Source organism: Crotalus tigris, unplaced genomic scaffold, assembly GCF_016545835.1.
Source record: "Crotalus tigris isolate CLP2741 ecotype Arizona unplaced genomic scaffold, ASM1654583v1 scf7180000023718.2468807, whole genome shotgun sequence".
NCBI classification, from domain to species: domain Eukaryota; kingdom Metazoa; phylum Chordata; class Lepidosauria; order Squamata; family Viperidae; genus Crotalus; species Crotalus tigris.
In genome coordinates this window covers 708,883-729,711 of record NW_024100137.1, presented here as the reverse complement: position 1 = coordinate 729,711, position 20,829 = coordinate 708,883, and the positions used below count along the sequence as shown (strand labels likewise).

The window sequence follows — 20,829 nt, the reverse complement described above, 5'->3', positions numbered from 1 at the left end:
TGCTGGCGTATAAATATATAGAAGTACTTAAGTAGCTTAAATTTGGGGTCTGCATCTTCACTTTCTGAGATTTGCTTGAATGGTAGGAGACAGGAGCAAGCGCGAAGGCAGCTTCACATGATGGTTGGCACCCTGTCCCACATCCAAAGCCAGCTGGTGGCCCCTTAGCTCAGGGGTGTCAAACTCACAACGTCACGTGTTTTTTGCCATTGCCAGCAATGGGGTGGGCGCCGTTTCGCTATGATGCATCCGGCCCATGGGCCAGCAGTTTGACACCCCTGACTTAGCTCATATTTCCTTCTTTATATTAGACACGTCCGAATAATATTTAACTATTTTTATTAGGCCCTGAATATAGGAAAAGAGTCCCCCCCAAAAAAACAGACATCAGGCTGTCTGGTTTAACTTCTACCAGTATAATAGATATTGCTAGTTGTTTTTATGATCTGAAGCTACAAGTATATATTTCCAAAATGAAGACTTCTCGACACAGTTTTGTGCTCTTTGCCTAGATCATCTATTCAGACAGAGTATTAACAAGTCTACTATATCTTTTTTAACATATGCCTCTCATCTCCTTCCTTGCCTCCTTAGATTTTCCAGAAATAGGCATTTTTCTGGTGACACAATAGTTCTGCAATACTCTTAATTTGCCCTGAGCTGTTTTGCCAAGGTCACAGCTCAGCATTAACCGCTTCATAAGAAGTCCTGCAAAAAGAAAAGGCCTATCCAGGAAAAGGCTCAAGGAAATGGCTAAAATTGTTGTTGTGCTGACAAATTTTTGAGAATGAACATCCTGTTTCTTGGAACATGCACAAGGGAAGAAATAGGAAACTGATCCTCAGAAAAGCAAAGGAAAATGAACAAGAGAAACAAAGTTCCTATTTACGTAAGCCAAGTTGACAGCTACCTCCGCTTTAGATGCTTAAGGATGCGTAACCTAAGAGGGTTCCTGAATTCTTTACATTCCCACAATACTTTGGAATGGAGGAATGCTTTTATCAAACCAAATGAGCATTAGGAAGGTGGGGTACATTTATTAAAAACATAAAGGATAAGTCAAGAATAAAAAACATTAAAAAGCTAGAAGATATAAAACATATAAATAAAAAACTGCAAGTATACAAAGTGAGAATCTAAAATAAGGAATAGGAATATTACACATGTGTAGGGAATTATAAAAGGTTAGAATGTGGAAGACATTCTAATATTCTGTAGCATCCTAGGTGCTCATTAAATCTTGTATATATCTGTAAAGTTGAGTCCCAAGCACAGGTCATAATCCAATGAATACATTAATTACCACATTTGGAGTATTGGTTTACAATTCTATAATAAGACAAGGAAAATGCTATTTTAATGCTATTTAACTCAGTGATAATTTTAGATGGCTGCTTAAGACCAAAATCCCAATACCTATAAAGATACGTTCAAGAATATAGACATTTTGATTATGCTACATAATATATTTAGCTTTCCTAAATTATAACATGAATTGTCTACCCTTCCATAACTTTCACAAAATCAAATATAAGCTTAATTTTTCAGTTGAGATAATTCATGTATGTAGCTGACCAAATATTTCTCTGGAACATAAACCAGGTACATATTCCTGGAATTTAACAACTTTGTATCAAAATAGTATGAATTGCACTGCTGGATCAAGTTTCACTTAGGCAACATAGACTTACACTTCTCCCACTATTGTCCCTGCACAACTGAGTGTGTGCTGTCCTCAGCTCAGAGGTAACTCTTGAGACATCAAGACCGATATCTCTTGTTCCCCATGCACTGTTTACTTTTATCAAGCTTTATTACATAAAATAATTTGCAAACAAGACTGAGTCAATTAAAGAACAATGGCTTAGTACAGAGCAATTAACGTGTTGAATCAAAACAATACTTCTGAAAAAGAGTTCAGGAAGAGGAGAAAGAAATAGCAGCTGCATGGAAAACTCCTATTCAAAAGTACCTCATTCTTCATAATTACATGTTAGGAGAAGTTAGTAATTTCCTGCACTTTCTGTTTATTTCCTATTTATTGTTCCTTTTACCTTGATAATATAGTAGCTATATAACAACACCACAAGCTCCATGGCATTTTAAACTAAATTTCACAACTTTGGCAAGGTCTGAGAAGAATCTCAAAAATGTATTAAGGATTATAAATTCCTATTAGCAATTATAATGGGGCAAAAAAGTATTTAGTCAGCCACCAATTGTGCAAGTTCTCCCATTTAAAAAGATGAGAGAGGCCTGTAATTATCATTATAGACAGACCTCAACTATGAGAGACAAAATGAGAAAACAAATCCAGACAATCACATTGTTTGATTTGGAAAGAATTTATTTGCAAATTATGGTGGAAAATAAGTATGTGGTCACGTACAAACAAGCAAGATTTCTGGCTCTCACAGACCTGTAACTTCTTCTTTAAGAGGCTCCTCTGTCCTTCACTCATTACCTGTATTAATGGCACCTGTTTGAACTTGTTATCAGTATAGAAGACATCTGTCCACAACCTCAAACAGTCACACTCCAAACTCCACTATGGTGAAGACCAAAGAGCTGTCGAAGGACACCAAAAACAAAATTGTAGACCTGCACCAGGCTGGGAAGACTGAATGTGCAATAGGCAAGCAGCTTGGTGTGGAAAAATCAACTGTGGGAGCAATAATTAGAAAACGGAAGACATATAAGACCACGGATAATCTCCCTCGATCTGGGGCCCAAAGCAAGATCTCACCCCGTGGGGTCAACATGATCACAAGAACAGTGAGCAAAAATCCCAGAACCACATGGGGGGACCTAGTGAATGACCTGCAGAGAGCTGGGACCAATGTAACAAAAGCAACCATCAGTAACACACTACACCACCAGGGACTCAGATCCTGCAGTGCCAGACATGTCCCCCTGCTTAAGCCAGTACATGTCCGGGCCCATCTGAAGTTTGCTAGAGAGCATTTGGATGATCCAGAAGAGGATTGGGACAATGTCATATGGTCAGATGAAACCAAAGTAGAACTGTTTGGTAGAAACACAACTCGTCGTGTTTGGAGGAGAGAGAATGCTGAGTTGCATCCAAAGAACACCATACCTACTGTGAAGCATGGGAGTGGAAACATCATGCTTTGGGGCTGTTTCTCTGCAAAGGGACCAGGACAACTGATCCGTGTACAGGAAATAATGAATGGGGCCATGTATCGTGAGATTTTGAGTGCAAACCTCCTTCCATCAGCAAGGGCTTTGAAGATGAAACGTGGCTGGGTCTTTCAGCATGACAATGATCCCAAACACACTGCCCGGCCAACGAAGGAGTGGCTTCGTAAGAAGCATTTCAAGGTCCTGGAGTGGCCTAGCCAGTCTCCAGATCTCAACCCCATAGAAAACCTTTGGAGGGAGTTGAAAGTCCGTGTTGCCCAGCGACAGCCCCAAAACATCACTGCTCTAGAGGAGATCTGCATGGAGGAATGGGCCAACATACCAGCAACAGTGTGTGCCAACCTTGTGAAGACTTACAGAAAACGTTTGACCTCTGTCATTGCCAACAAAGGATATATAACAAAGTATTGAGATGAACTTTTGATATTGACCACATACTTATTTTCCACCATAATTTGCAAATAAATTCTTTCCAAATCAAACAATGTGATTGTCTGGATTTGTTTTCTCATTTTGTCTCTCATAGTTGAGGTCTACCTATGATGACAATTACAGGCTTCTCTCATCTTTTTAAGTGGGAGAACTTGCACAATTGATGACTGACTAAATACTTTTTTGCCCACTGTAGACAAAATTCTATTGTGACAATAAAAAGAAAAAATATATAAATATAAAATAGATAATTCTCTTGAATGACATTATGGTATCCATGGTAGCACTGTACATACACTGGTACATTTTTTTAAACAATCACTTGTATACATTGTGTTTCATAAGGATAAATCATGAGAAGAACAGTTCAGATCCACTTGGAGACGTACATTTCTAAAAAGCAACACATCTTAACTATAGTTCTAAGATTTGCAACCTAAAATTATGGCTCATTAGAAGTTTCACTCTACTCATGCATGGAATTGTCCATGATACTTTTTGTTTATTTGGTTCTTGCATATCTTATTTATGTTCCATACTTCATGGCCATCTTAGTACCCTATTGTAAATAAGCCCTGTGAAAAATTATGGTTCCTACAAATTTAGAAATAGTGTTACTGAAATTAGCATCTTCGGTAACAGTCTGTTTAGGACATACCAAAATAGCAGTAATCAACAACTACCATGCTGAAGTATGCTACAAAATTTATATGGCAACATTACGGATAAATATCTTACATACCTCCCTAATAAGCTTGTCAAGCCCTTTTAGCTAATGCCATTTATTATTTTTGTATTATATTACTTTAATATCCCATCTTATAAGGAGATTTACCTTTATTCCAATAACAAATCTATCAGGGAGATTGCTCAGAGATTGCAACCAGCACCAATTTGTCCATGTGCTAAAAAGGACTTGAACCTGGACTCCATTTTGCCAGGCCAAAACCTGACAACTAGGTTTAAGCAGCTTCAAGGAGGGCTATTGTACAATCTACTCAGATGTTTCCAGATCATATCATCCATCTTTATCCTATCCTACTTGTACTAGCAATAGCAATAACACTTAGACTTATACACAGCTCTATAATGCTTTACATCACTCTCTGAGCAGTTTACAAATGGCAGCATATTGCCCCCAACAATCTGGGACCTTATTTTACCGACCTTGGAAGCATGGAAAGCTAAATCAACCTTGAGTCAGTCAGGATCAAACTCCTGGTTGTGGGTAGACTTAGCCTGCAACACTGCATTCTAACCATGTGCCACCACAACTCAGTGTTCAGTATTGTTCAAGACACTTCTTATACTGGTTCAGTTTCTGCTCATTAAAACAAGTCTCTATTTCTTCATCTCTCCTACCAAATACCCAGACACAGGGCTGATGATAAATGGAAGACAATGTTAGCTGAATTCTGCATAAAGGTCTATAAAGGTATATGCCGGCGTATTAGCCGACCCGACGTATAAGACGACCCCCGTCTTTATAGCCGGGCCACATTCCTAGAACGTCGTCTTATACGCCGGAAACTACCTGTATTTCCGGCGTATAAGACGACCCCCGTCTTTGGCGCCGATTTCAGTGCTCGCGGAAGTCGTCTTATACGCCGGCATTTACGGTAAGAAAAACTCCTGTGGAATAATATGCCCTATGTAATATATTCTCTGTTATAATAGTTTTATTTTTCTGTATTTATTTTGTTGCACACTGCCTAGAGATGTTTGATGAGGTGGCAAAAATATAGAAAGTAAGTAAAGTAATATAGAAGAACAATTCAGTAGCAGAAAACCTAATGATCCGCACCAACCAAGCATTTCAGGCGTAAAATGTATCCCTATTTCAGTTTTCATAATAGCAGCTGATGAACTGGAAGATGTCTGCTAGAAAGTATTCTAGCAAAGAGGCATGAAAATATTAATTTTATTTGCTGGCGTATAAATATATATTAGGACTTAAGTCTTACTGGGAATGTAGATTACCATACACACAACCCTAAGGGTTTGAAATGACAGGTGACTTTCAGAAGAAGGGCTTTGTTCATTAGCATCATTTCAACTATTGCTTCAGTAGGGCTCTACAAACTGCTAAAAATGATTCTAGGAGCAAAACACAGGATTGTGTATCAATGTTACGTAAAGCATAAGACTGATGAAGAGATGTACTGAGTAGCATGAAATTTATGTTTAGATACGTTAGAGATAGTGAGGACGGTTCACTGTTGGTATGCAAAAAAGAGCAGTATGAAGAGAATTAGTCCCACTATAATGCAGTCACGACATAAGCCTAAGACTGAAAATCAGGCTTGTCAGATGCTATATTTTTCCTATCCTGCTCTATGGAGTAGAGAGTTGGTCTCTGACAGAAGGCCACCTGAAGAGACTAGAAGCATTTGAAATGTGGATTTACAGGCGGCTGTTACGTATAAGCTAGGTTGACAAGATCAGAAATGAGGAGGTGATAAGCCGCCTGGGAAAGCCAAGGGAAATCATCAAAACAATTAAAAAACAAAAATTAGAGTATTTCGGACATGTGATGCGACAGAAAAATACGGCATACTCCATTTAATCCTCCAGGGAAAGATTGAAGGCAAATGAGGTCCAGGCAGAAGAAGAACATCATGGCTTCAAAATCTAAGGGACTGGTTTGGACAAAACTCAGCAGCACTTTTTTGTGCGGCTGCTGATAAAAACAGGATCGGCAACATGATCGCCAACTTCCGATAACAGATATGGCACAAGAAGAAGAAGATAATGCTAGGTCTTCTGGAGTAAAAAACAAATTGTTTACTCCTGACCCCTTCAAATAAAAGAATGCAGGTTATTTCACTTTTTTCCCCCCCACAATACCAATACAACAGATGCAGTCAGGGCTCAATCATTGATCTGGGATTAAAATATCTCCTTATACACTCTCTGTATATTGACATCAACTAGATGTTTATCCTTTTTCTCTCTGTGCTATCTTTCTTCCTTAACTAAAAATAGTATGCACAATTGTCTCAGTTCACAACTTGGCAGAAATAGCACTATGAAGGCTGACTATTAAATGAAGCTAAGACATTTTTAAGAATTCTTCTACATGCTTCTCCAACTAGCACTCTCTGTCTGTGAGTGGAGCCACAGCTTTCAAAACTGCCAACTAAGGGCCAGCCTGTCTGCTGCAGTCCAAGTTAAATTCTGAACATTTCCACTTTGGGACTGCAGATATAAGTCATATTTTAAAGTTCTGTGCTACACAATAATACTGTTCTAGAATATAGATAGTCCTCAACTTACAACAGTTTGTTTAGTGACTGTTCAAAGTTACAATGACACTAGAAAAAGTGATCTGTGACTATTTTTCACACGACTGTTGCAGCATCTCCATGATCACTTGGTCAAAATTCAGACCATTGGTAACTGATTCATATTTGTGACAGTGGCAGTGTCCTGGAGTCATGTGATCACCTTTTGTGACTTTCTGACAAGCAAAGTCAATGGGGGAAGCCAGATTCACTTAACAACCGTGTTGCTAACTTAACAGCTGCAGTGATTCACTTAACTGTCTCGCTTAGCAACAGAAATTTGGGACTCAGTTGTAGTCATAAGTCTAGAACTAATCTGTACCACATCAAGAAATAAAACATATAAAATTATGGAATATTTCATTGGTATAAGCTGAAGGAAAGGGCAAAGCAAATGTTTGTGTGCATCTGTGAAAAAGTCAATATACAGAAGAACTCTATTCAGCCCTTTCTGTTTAAGAGCATTTGTTCAACTTAGGAGAAAAACCCTTTCAAAACCAGCTATGGGATACTCTACCCTGGTGAGTCACTAGATGGAGCCATCTATATTAGCTCTTATTCTTGTGAAATCTGAATGCCTCTTTGCATTCTTGGATCTAAATTCTTTTCAGTCAAAGAGGGCATTATTCAGACCTTATGACATTATTCCTTGCCACACAACTTGTTTCCACATTTTATGGATCATCACTATCAACACCGCCACAGGGCAATATATTTAATTGTATGCCCTTAACAAACAATAAAATGCTGATGCCAAGCCTGATTTCCTTAAAAAGGAATGTTGCTTCAGGGAACAGTCCTCTACTTTTTTGTGGATGAAAATATTACTTCTGTTTCATTTGTTACATGGGGAAGGCTTTCATCCCTCCATACAGATAAATGCAGGCTGATGGTAGAGGGTGCATTATTTCAAATATTTCAATTCCAAGCCACTTAGAGCTCTAGAAATAAGCATCATACTTTGAAATGGCCTTTATGCTGAACTGGCAGCCAATGAAATTCTTTCAGAACTGATAAAACAGGACTCCAAACTATATTAGGCTAGCTAATTTCCTATATTTGATACACTTCTGAAGCCATTTTTAAGACATCTTGCAAAATACGCATTACAGTAATCTAATTTAGAGATTTTTCCAGGAAATACTGATGTTGACAATCTAATAACACTGATATCATTAGAAATTCTAGTCATAATAATGGAATCAAGGAGTAACCAACCTGTACAACTGTTCCTTTAGAGTGCAATGCCACCCAGAACAGATAGCAGACCAACTTCTTGAAAACAGTTATTGCCAATAACACAATGCTTTCATTGTTACAAAATAATAGAGATGGGAAGGGACCTTGGAGGTCTTCTAGTCCATCCTGTGCTAAGTATGTAATCCTCATATAATTCTGAACCAATGGCTACCCAGTCTTTTCTTGAACATCTTCAGTGATGGAGCATCCACAACTTCACGCAGCTTAATAGCTCTAACATTCATGAAATTCCTCCTTAGTTCAGGTTTAGATCTCTTACTATAAAGTTTCTACTCACTGGTTTTTGTCTTACCCTTAATTTTAGCGAAAATAAATCCGCTCTTTGTAACATGTGTCAGAAGACTGTTATGTTGTCTCCCATTGGACTTCTTTTCTTGAGCTAAACATATCAAGTTCCTTTCACTGTTCATCACAGGATTTAACCTTCGTAAACTTTACCATCTTGTTTCACTTCTCTGCACTCTTATAGGTACTTTCATCCTAGTTTGAGTACATTAATCCCTAACACCATCAGAATGTAGGGAACAGGCAGATGAATACAGATTCTGCCGTGCAAGTATGATGTCAAACAAAACTATGTATAGTACAAACGGTAATATTTCAGTTATCACTTCCAATACTTAATTTGTGCTCCAGTATATCCACACATAGGATATACAATATTTTGTGGCAATGAGAAGGCAACCATGTTATTCCCTTCTTCTACTTTTTCTGTTGCATGACTCAGCCTAATAGGATGGCTGCACCTCTGAAACAATGCCCTCTGATGAGACCTAGTAAGTATGGCTTTTCTATGGTGGAACCTTCAGAAAGGTGTAAAAATCTGACTTTTTTCTTGGGCTTCAGGCCTGGGATGAATGGAAGGATATGAATAGAGTGGTATGAAAGCAATTTTCTGGTTCACCTATTGATGTTTTGGATTTAACTGAACTTGCTTATTTTGTTTATTTTGATTTATCTGTTCTACTTCACCCAATTTGCAATGTATTCAACACATTTTGTAAGTAAATAAGTAAATCAGCATTCCATTGATTTTACTCCTAGAGCAGTACTGTAATGTCAGATTTTTTTTTTCTCATGACTGCAGCCAGGGAGATTAGATTAATTTTCCATGCTTTCTGCTATTCGAATAATAAACAACTCTCTGTCCCCCCATTTTGTGATTTTATTTAAAATTTTAGAAACTTGCATATTGATATAGCACACATTGAACCATATCAGGCTGAATTTGGCCCTTCAAGTTTGTGGAAACCAGAGTTTTTTTAATACTTGCAGCCTATACAGACTGTTGCTTTTTTTAACAGAAAATACTGTTTAGAAACAATACACAGGCAATGTTCATAATGTTTACCTTGAGGGCTTTCTGTGCAACTTCACTTGAACCAATAGCAATGAGGTTTGGTCCAGCCATGCTGCAAAAACTTTTCAAATGCAAGGAGTCAGCAACAGGGACTGTAGAGACAGCATAATCCTGTATATAAATGAGGTATTTGCAAAAGAATTGTTTAGATTAATTGCATTATAAATTAAGCCAATTACATAAGTAGTCCTTGATTTACAACCATTCAGTGGCCATGCAAAATTACAACAGCGCTGAAAAAAATGACCTGAGACTGATCCTTGCATGACCATCACATCACCCCCATGATCATGTGATCAAAATGGCTTATGGTCATGGGTGTTAATAGGTTTAATACATCCCAGTTGATTAAAATAAATTATATGGTGGTCTTGTGTTGGCAAGAAATCATCCCAGTCAGGAGGCAAACTCAAGTGGGGAACTGTACAAATTCCCATACCTTGCACCCATATTTCTATCCCCAGAAAGAACATCTCTAAATCTGCTAACCTTAAAGGTATCTGCCAGAATTTCTGCACCACGATGGTTGGTCCGCTTTGAAAGACCCACAAAAAATTCCCGACCTTAAAAGCAGAAAAGATACATTTAGCTTTAAACCAGCATGGACTAGAAGATTCAAAAATTATCAAAAGTCTGTTATAATGGGGCTATTGCAAACATTCTTTCGTTATCCTTTTTCACTACCACTTTCCTAATCAGGCTATGATTTTACTTACACTTTCCTGTTCAGGCTATAAACTTTACACTTTTTAAACATTTTACATTTTATTATTTTGTCTTTTCCCTGCTTGTAATAAACTATATAAGACCATTAAGAGCTAAATGTTACCAATATTGTACAAAGAAAACTATCTGTAATTTACAATATATGTTGCAACTAAGAAGGTCAATGTCAGAGGAAATCTTTTTTTTATCTTTCATAATACATAACACGTAACACATGACATAATACCAATAATGTTTATTGTATTTGTTCTCTTTCACTTGCTATTATACAAGGCTGAATTTTATCTTAGAAAAAGATTTACTATATCGAAAGTCAAATATCAATGATAGGAATGCAAATTTTCTAATTTAATGTTGTGTTTGGAGAATTTTCACATACTGTAGTAAGTCAATATGCTGTAATCAACCCATCTGCGGAATTCAAATATTAAAAAGATTTTTAACCTTACTATACCTGTAAATAAAACATCTCCTCCATCTAAGGTTGCTTGATCATCTGTCATCTCTACAATATTCAGACTAAGACTGTTAAGTGCTGTCTTCATTGCTTCAACCTGTTTGAAAAATTGGAACAAAATTTAAAATCTATTTTAGTGATGCCAACTTAAAATATCTGCACATTTCTGGACTTCATATCTACTTAACTGAACCAGATTTCTTTTAATAAGTCAGCTTTATTAAACTTTAAAATGTATAATGACTTTGTCTGACTTAGAATGCTATCCTGAAGAATAATGATCATAGCATATTTTGATGACAATAATTTCCCTGCATTTCTGCTATATACGGCTTGACAATTTAAATCTCTGGAGAAAATGTAAAACATATCCAGTACAATTTCTCTGATATCCACATTAAAGTACTGCAGGTATTTTGATTCAGTTATACATTTGCCCCAGTTTTCAATAGAATATTTCTATGCCAAGTCATCTTTGAACTTGCTGTTAAAAAAATGTCAACTATGTTAATGTATGGAGACATAAAAAAGAGCAGTGCATGTAATAAGTAACTAATTATTCCAAGCTGCACACTTATCAATAAATACAGAACTGCTTGGCTATAATTTTTGTATCAAGTCTAGCAAATTATTTCTTGAACTACAATTAGATATTTAATATGGTCAATCTTAGATGCTTTGGTGTGACATGTTACAACAGTAAAACAATATTTGTTACTTGACAAAGAATAAATGGTTTTCAACTGTGCCATATTCTTCAGTGATCATGGATGTGTATTGCAGCTATAATTACGCACTATAGATTTCTACCACGGTTTGTACAAATTGAAAGATAATGTGATAAGTGGTATCCAGATTCTGTGTTTTTGATTGGATTCTATTCACACTGGATTACATTCAGCATACTAAACTCACAATCTTAGAAATAGTCATCAGACTAATATAAGATGGATGAAAGCAAAATTAGAGACACATTTTTGGAAATATCAACACTTATGCTGGTACATAGACTGCAATGTCTTCTGCAAGGCTGAGAACAAACTGGTTTATTCTCTCAATACTGAAAAAAGCTGAGACAAGAAATAAGAAGATAAATGGCATTTTTTTAAAAAAAAAGAATTTCATAATGCTGTTAAAATTCAAATATGGAGCCATTTTTAATATAAATTAATGCTGTTTATAACTATGATATTATATTAACTAAGTAAATGGGGTAAAAAGGATTAAATTTATATTAAAAACGATCAAATTATCAGTCTGAGGTCTATCAACAATATCTTAGATGTTTTATACACATTTCAAGCTTTTGTCTTTATCTTTTGCTGGGCTAAACTAGATGTAGTATCAAACAGACATGCTACTTTATTAATTCATTTTATGTATTTTTATCTATCTTTTAGTTTTATTAATTATAGGTTTGTGTATTTTTACTGTACTGTTCTTTGATCTAAATGCGTTAATAAAGGCTTTAGTTTGATTTGACATCATCAGATCTAGTAACCTCTTTCCTAAAACTAGGCAACAATAGTGGGATGCAACATTGGTAAAAAGGATTAAAGTTTTCCCCACCAACACTGTTTTCTGATCAAAATAATCAGTTCCAGTAATATTTTTTTAGGTGTTTGCTTAATTCCAAAATGACTCTGGGCAGTTCGCAATATAATAAACCATAAAATCACAATACAGAACAAAATAAGATGGGGTTTGGTCATGCCACAACCAGATCTTAAGGCCTTATAGAAGGCTAATACAGTGACAATCACACAGCATTCCAGAAGGCAGGTACTGCAACAAACGAAGTACACTTCCAGATGGCATTGTTTAATCAAGGGGCTTTGGAGTATGCCAAATCTGCCAGCTCCTGCTAGATGGGTAGAAAACATGGAAGATGGATGGTCCATCAAATAACCTGGCCCAATGTCATGTAGGGCTTTATAGAGGATGACCATTGCCTTGAATTTTTCCAGAAAAATACAGGCAGCTGGTGTAGCTTGTAAAACAGTGGTGTCTCGTGGGCATATTGAGGCACGCCCATCACTAGCTGCACCAATGCATTCTGGACAAGTTGAAACTTCTGAGTGGTTTTCGTGGGCAATCCAATATAGAGTGCTTTGCAATAGTTGAGTCTTCAGTAACCAGGGCATGAATCCATGAAGAACCACCCAAACCAAGAAGGGGCATTACTATGGGATTAATTCAATCCTTATTTTTTTCCTTAACTCTAGACCACATAAACACATATTGTCCCATCCAGAAGGATAAGAACACATGGAATAAGTGAGGAAGACTGATATTAAGCACCGAGCAGACATCTTAATACTTAACCTAAATCTATGATATGTCTAAGCGCAACTCCTTCAAGACTGACATCCACAAGCCTAAGTGCATCCATCCATCCCCAAAACAATCAATGTATCTATCTATTTAGAAATCACACCCAGTGATGATATGCCAGGTTTCCGAACACAGGGCTATCCTTTTATGGCGCTAGAGCCTGAAATCAGGCCCATAAACTATTAAATGGTTTAATTATATAACTTAATTTAATTTAATTAATAAATAATAAATATTCTGTAGAGATTAGGGAACTTAAAGTTTTAGGTATGTTGTAGTTGGGGCATGTCTTTATTTCTTGGAATCTCAACAAGTGACTGAGATGGTGTACTGTATTGTGATGTTGGCCTCTACTGGTGGAGTGTACCTTGGCAAAACGATGTAAAAAAGGGGATAGTAGGACAGGTTGGCTCATCACTTCCACATCCTCAATTCAGTTCTGCTTCAGGTTCTGGTATTTTTAAGGAAACCTGATTATTTAACTCCAAATCTAATTTTGAAACTATTCCTTCTCAGATGTTGTTGGACAAAAATGAATTGCTATTCATTGTTTAGGCTTCTAAACAATATTGTGAGACATGTAGTTGCCATTATTGATTAATTTTTATCCATACTGTTTTACATGTTAGGAAATGCTGAACAATGAAGTGTTAAAACAAATTCCTTTTTTGATTTTAACAAAGTTTTACATATGCAAGACAATGGAATGATGCTGCAATGGAAAGTAGTTCTGTGTGATCAGTTATCAATGGAACCACTGATTACTTTCATAGGTTGATCTCTTTATACATTGTAGGTATCCTGCATAAAATGCATTCTTTATTGTTCATCTCAGTTTCTTGTGTTTAAAACCTATCCTTTGGTAGTATAAAATTTGGCTTTTGATTTGCAAAATATAAGCTACCAATGTCTATATTTGACTGAAGATAAATTACAGTTTGGATGCAAAGTCTGCCATTGATTACATGAAATCAATAAAACTTTAGTTGTGAATAACATGTTCCATTGATACCAGTAACTTGATTCTATGTTTCATTAAGTATGGATGAGTATATAACATTGCAGCTTTCCAAAAAAACCAGATGATTTTCACTTGGTGGACTTTTTCCACTGGAATATCATCAGGTGGAACCCCCACATCTTTTTAAAGTCCTACTTTAGAAATAAAAAATGTACATTTATAAGAGCAGAGAAACAGTGTCTATCATTCTATAAATGGTGAATCTGTACATAGCCTTTATATACATCTGCATATAGTCTCAACTTAAGATAAAATACGAATACTTTATAATAAGAATTTCCCACTGGTATATTAAGCACTTGAATGGTTAAGCCTTTATTGCTTTGTTCCCTATTTTCCTCCTTCCTAATAAGCACATTCCTGTTGTGAGATGGAATGTATCTAATCCATAATAAGTCTGGTTGAGAGACTCTGGGTTTAAGCCAACTGAACTTTGTTTGAAGGGAAAGAATATTAAATCTATTTGATGGCATTTGTAAGAATCTGGTTTCCTCAACCCCTGGACCTTAAAATGGAGCTCATTAGTCATTGCACAGATGCAGTTCATCAGTTTTTTTTCTTTTTCAACTGCTGCATGTAAAATACCTGTCTCCTCTATATTTGTGCCAACATATTTTAAATGCAAGACATTTCTTAGAAATTATTTCCCGGTGCTCAGTTATCTTAGTTCTGGCAACTAAACAACTGTTTTTCAACTGAGAGGAAATATGACAAGTTGATAAGCAGAAGGAGAGGAAAATTAATACTTCATTGCAAATAGCTTACAACAATTTACAAAACAGGCTTGTGAATAGTAATGATTATAAATATGTTTATGAAAACATGGATCTACAGTCAAAATGCTCTATTTTAACTTTGCATGCATTCTTTGAAATGGCTAGTGCAACAACTCTATTGTAACCTAAATTCATACAAAAATCCAAAATGCCATTTAATGGCCAATAAATTTTCCAGTACATAATTGCTTTTGTCTGATACTTACTGATGCACTGGTGATAACTGGGAAAAGTGTGTGAATATCATCCTCAATCCCCAAACCATTCTCAAATAAGTGACAATGCAAGCTAGCCTATTAGCAACAAACAACAACAACAATAACAATAAAAGGCAGGTTTGCTTGGAATAAAAGGCAGCTTTATTTGGAACAGTTTACTTGGTACATTTGCCTACCCCAGATCCTTGGAAAGGACTTGATAGGTAGACCAAACGTGCCAGATCCAGTTTGAACATCTGGCTGACTGTGCAACTAATAATAACAATATAAAACTGGTAAAGCAAACATATATAAGCTTTAAAAGACATTTTTTATTTTTTTCATCATTATATTCTAAACTTTTATCACTACCCCCAAACTTGCTCCTTCCTCTAATTCAAACAGATATCAGAACAGATCTATAGGTTATGCATTTAAGCTTTTTGGTGTTCTGAATCTTCTAATTTATAACTAAAAGTCATGTTTATGTATTTATGCACATATATTCATGCACAGGCATGGATCTGAATATTACCCAAATGTGTTATCTCGTTTAAATTATCACACAATACACCGGACTGGACTCAGTTACAAAAAAATTGTTTCAGAGTGTGCCCTTTCTGGAATCAAATCTAAAGTGCTGCATGGGCCGATTACAGACTGTGCATTTTCAAGAAGCCAATGTTTACAAATGCAACTGTGCCACCTGGCTCAGCCAGAAAGCATAACATACATGCCCAATCAGTCTTCCCAGAGCTACATTTCTACATACTAATAATTTTTTTCATCACATACTGCTTTTAGGCATGTCCTAGTATAGCAGACTTCAGCTTTGAAGAACAATTAGTCCTTACTTAACTACTCTAATTGGGACCAGGAACTCCATCATTAAGCAAAGTGGCCATTAAGCAAAATATCCTGCTTAGTGATATTCCAGCAGTCCTGGTTATGGTCGTTAAGTGAACCATTCATAGTCATAAACCAGATGGGAAGGTCTCAAATGGCAATCACACGACTGGCTGTGACTGTCATAAATGCATGGCAGTTGCCAACAGCACAAACCATGATCACATGACTGCTGTAAATGCAAGAACCAATCATAAGTCACTTTTTTCAGCACTTGGAACCATCATTAAAAGAATGATCTAGACTACCTATATTATCATTCTTACTGATGTGAATCATTTCAAGGTCTCGCAGTACCAAAAAGTGAAAAAGGAAGAGATGAAGCAGCATCAAAGTTTGAAGAGATGAAGCAGCATCAAAGAGGAATGCATAATTATTAAGAAGGGAAAAAATTATAGTGTGCACAGAGTAAGAGGGAAAATTCCCATTCAAAACTGTAATGACGTAGAAGAACAAGAAAGTTAGAACTCCAGAGAGTGTCTATGTAAGTTATGGAGATAAATTGTGGAAGTGTAGAAACACTTAATTAGAGTTAATTGCCATGCTGCAAAAACATCAATAAAAAAATTGATTGAATAAAGATGATGGAAATAACCAAATAAAATTAAGCCAGTATGCTGACAAAGCAATATTTTGAATACTTTTCTCTGCACAAAGTAACAATTGGCTATTTTGCAAGATGTCGAACTAAAGAGGTCTAATCTATTCTGCCTGGACATGCAAGGCAGGCTAAGAATGCACCTGCATAAGCCAAGCATTCATTATCTTTCAGACACCTAATATCCCATAATACTAGAGTGGCTGCTAATTCCAACTGTACCATTGACCACATGCCGTGTGCCTCCCCCTTTTGGAGACAATGAAAAGTATTTAAAATTCATGAAGCTTGCTGAAAGCTCAACTATCACATTCTACTCATTCCAAAGTGCATGGGAAAGAGATAACATAATGGACATTTCAACTAGAGCTATTATTGTCCATGAATAACCAATATTCTATTAAATTGCTAATAGACCTGCTTGAGAATGTTGATAGCAATCAAGCCACATAAGAACATTGCTTTTTCCTAACAATGAGATGTTCTGCAGTTCTGTTGTTTCTGGGTTGTTTGTTCAGAGCTTGACACAAAATATTCAGAACACTTTCAGAGAACACTAACGACTCTATTTTGACTGCCTGCTATTTCCTTCTCCTAGAAACTCTTCATATTGAGTCCTCCCTTTTAGTTATCATTCTTATTTAGAAAAGAAGCTTTATAAAATAAATAATAAATGAGAATTCTTATGTGGAAAACCAAACAGTAAGCATGTAGCATGGCCACTCATTAAAAGAAAAACATTTTTTGAGATTAGCAAAAAAATTAAAAATTTAACCCCTAAGTATGGGGTTAAAATTATAGAATGAAAAATACGATCCAAAAATATTCTTCAGATCTTAAAGATTTAAAAGGGCTCTTTCTGTAATCTGTATTTCATATCCAAGTTATGATTCATAGGAATGCATAACACTATCCAATACAGAATGAGTTCCCTGTGGAGATTAAGCAGCAATTTACTCTTAACGTTGGAGTATTGCCTGAGGTCATGAAAATAATTCACGTTGACTGATCAAGCGATAATTAATAGTCTTCAAAGACCAAAAAGGAAAATATCCTAATATTAAATAACTCTTCCACTTTAATGACAATTGAACAGAATTTTTGGTAACAAAAACTACCAAGTTGGCAGCTACATATATTTGAACTGGATGTAGGAACGTACTATGGTAAATATACTAAGACAGCCTTCCCTAATAAATTATCCTCCAAATGCATATACTACAGTTCCCAATGACTTCAGAATACATATAAATGGAAGATGCGGTTATGTGTTAGGCTTGCTTTTCCAGAATCAGCATACATTTACAGTATAAATATATGGTAAATATAGTATCATGTGATTGACTCTCTAAATGAGCGATTCTCAACCTGTGGGTTGCGACTCTTTTGGGGGTTGCACGAGCCTTTCACAGGCCTAAGACCATCGGAAAACACATATTTCCGATGGTTTTAGGCAGGGCTTGTCAACTACCTTCTCTCCCTCCCCCCCTCCGCTCCACCTCACTTGTTTGTGGAAAATATGCTGCTTGGCAGCAGTCTGCACTAATTCTACCAAATGTGTCCTGCAGGGGGTGCATGAAGAGCGCAGGCGCAGAGCAAGGCCCTGCCCTCCCCAGAGACTCATTGTGCAGCAACCGGATTAACTTCTTCTCGTGCACGCAGGTCAGCAAAGGGGAGGCCACGCAGCACCCAACTCCTGCGCCCGTCAGCTGGCGACCCCCGAACTTGCGCTTGTCAGCCCGGAGGTCTGGTGATGGCCACCAGTCTCCTTTGCCACCCCGCCCGTCCTCAACTCCTCCTCCGCCCGTTCATGTTGAGCCCGCCGGGTCTTGACAGGGAGTGGGGAGGGAAGGAGGAAGGGACTTCTCCTCCTTTCCTAAGTTTCAAAGCATGATCGGCTTCCCAAGGGCGCCACAATCCTCACGAAAGTGGGGGAAGAGAAGCAAAGGGGGCGAGAAAGCTCGTGGCAGGCTCGAAGGAGCACTTGTCAGCGTTGGTGACAAGAAATTCCCCACAAACCCAGGGAACGGGTGGACAAAAGGAGCCCCCTTTGGGAGGAAACCGCCACCTTCTTCTCCTTGGCTTTGCGCTCTTCTGTTTCTCGGCAGCCGGGCTGCCAAGCCTCTGCTGGCTGGAACTTCCTTTCCTTCCCTCCCTCTTGGTCTTTTCCTCCTTCCCTCCCTCTCCCATTGTACCTTCCTTCCTTCCTTCCTTTCCTTCGCCTCCCTCTTTGTCCCTCCTTCCCTCCCTCTCTCTCCTTATCCCTTCCTTCCTTCCTTTCCATCGCCTTCCTCTTTGTCCCTCCTTCCCTCCCTCTTTCCCCTTGTCCCTTCCATCCTTCCTTCCCTCCCTCTTGTCCAGGATCAGGGCGAACCTCTACAGCTGATCCACACTTTTGCAGAGCAGCCAAGAAGCAGGTCAGCTGTAGCAGCTCTCCTTGGTTCCTGCCCAGCAAACTTGCTCAAGCTTTGCTAGAAAACATGCACTTGCTAATTTAGCAGAAGGGCAAATCAGCTGTAGCCCAGCACTGATCCTGGGGCTTCTGCTAACTTAGCAAGCGGCTTGTTTTCTGGCGAAGCTGAGCAAGTGAACTGGGTGGAGCTCTCCTCTATCTCTGGCAGCCGGTCCCCCTCCCCTTGTCCCTTCCTGGGCACGGAGGGGGGGAGGAAGGAAGGGACGAATAGAGAGGGAAGGAAGGGACAATGAAGAGAGGGAAGGAAGGAAGGAACAATGGAAGGGAGGGAAGGAAGGGACAAAGAGGGAAGAAAGGAAGGAACTAAGAGGGAGGGAAGAAAGGAAGGAAGGGACAATGGGAAAGAGGAAGGGAAGGAGGAAGAGACTAAGGGATGTGAAGGAAAGGAAGGAAAGAAGGAAGGGACAATGGGAGAGAGGGAGGGAAGGAGGAAGAGACTAAGAAGGAAGTGAAGGAAAGGAAGGAAAGAAGGAAGGAAGGGGCAATGGGAGAGAGGGAGGGAAGGAGGAAGAGACTAAGAAGGAGGTGAAGGAAAGAAGGAAAGAAGGAAGGGACAATGGGAAAGAGGGTGGGAAGGAGAAAGAGTCTAAGGGAGGTGAAGGAAAGGAAGGAAAGAAGGAAGGAAGGAAGGGACAATGGAAGAGAGGGAGGGAAGAAGGAAGAGATTAAGGAGGTGAAGGAAAGGAAGGAAAGAAGGAAGGGACAATGGGAAAGAGGGAGGGAAGGCGGAAGAGACTGAGGGAGGTGAAAGAAAGGAAGAAAAGAAGGAAGGAGGGACAATGGGAGAGGGAGGGAAGGAGGAAAAGACTAAGAGGGAGGTGAAGGAAAGGAAGAAAAGAAGGAAGGAAGGGACAAGGGGAGAGAAAGGAGGGAAGGAAGGAAGGCAGGCACCCACCCCAGTCCCATCCCAGAGACCCACAGATTCCCCCCCACAGGCACTCTGCAACCTGAGTGATCAGCTGGCCACACCCCCTGGCCATTGATCATGTGACCCTGCGACACTGTGAACATCATAGGTATGAATCAGTTGTCAAGCATCCAAATGTAAATCACATGACCCTGGGGATGCTACAAGAATCATAAGTGTGAAAAATGATCATAATTCGCTTTTTCAGTGCTGTTGTAACTTCAAAGTCACTAAGCGAATTGTTGTAAGTCGAAGACTACCTATACTTTCACATTTTTTCCTCTTTTTTTGGGTCAGGTTTTTGATACCCCCCCCGGCCAGCTGGATGGGGGGGGTTGGGGGTCACCACAACATGAGGAACTGTATTAAAGGGTCATGGCATTAGGAAGGTTGAGAACCACTGCTCTAAATGGACCTGAAGTACCAGAGTAACAACATATTTTTGTAGCATCATGACAAATGATACTGGTATGATTAAAAGAAACACATTTCCGATCTTATGCACATTTGCCTTACATTTCTATTTAAAAATCAGCTAGTTGAGACTCTCAAACATGCATAAGACTGATTCAGTAATGTATTCTAAACGGATACTTTTTTTTAATATGGAGAGCATATAATGAATCCAACAGATTTTTAGAAGCGGAAATAGATGAATGGTAAGCGAGCACCTGTCCACCCTAGACGAGTTCAAATCACCAGGACCAGATGATTACACCCCAAGGTTCTGAAGGAAGTGGCAGATGTGATCTCAGAACCACTGAACTATATCTTTCTTTCTTTTTTTATAAAATTTTATTGATTTTCTATTTTTTACAAATCATAGGTGCTTAGTAAACAACGTGTTGTCTGGGTACATTTTTTACTTAGCAATACATAATAAAATTATTCTATGTCTTTTTCTTTATTCTTCAATATTGTTCTATGAGTTTCTAC

At 38.0% G+C, this 20,829-nt stretch overlaps 1 protein-coding gene across 2 annotated transcripts in view; it reads right to left on the bottom strand.

The window, feature by feature from the left end:
• Positions 1-20,829, bottom strand: part of DDAH1 (dimethylarginine dimethylaminohydrolase 1) — a 72,557-nt gene that overhangs the window by 19,012 nt on the left and 32,716 nt on the right. For both annotated transcript variants that reach the window (XM_039320983.1, XM_039320985.1), the window contains exons 2-4: positions 10,679-10,778; positions 9,988-10,061; positions 9,490-9,609 (exon numbers count right to left, since the gene is read on the bottom strand). In XM_039320983.1, coding sequence (XP_039176917.1) covers positions 9,490-9,609; positions 9,988-10,061; positions 10,679-10,778 — 294 coding nt within the window. The remainder of the gene's footprint in view (positions 1-9,489; positions 9,610-9,987; positions 10,062-10,678; positions 10,779-20,829) is intronic.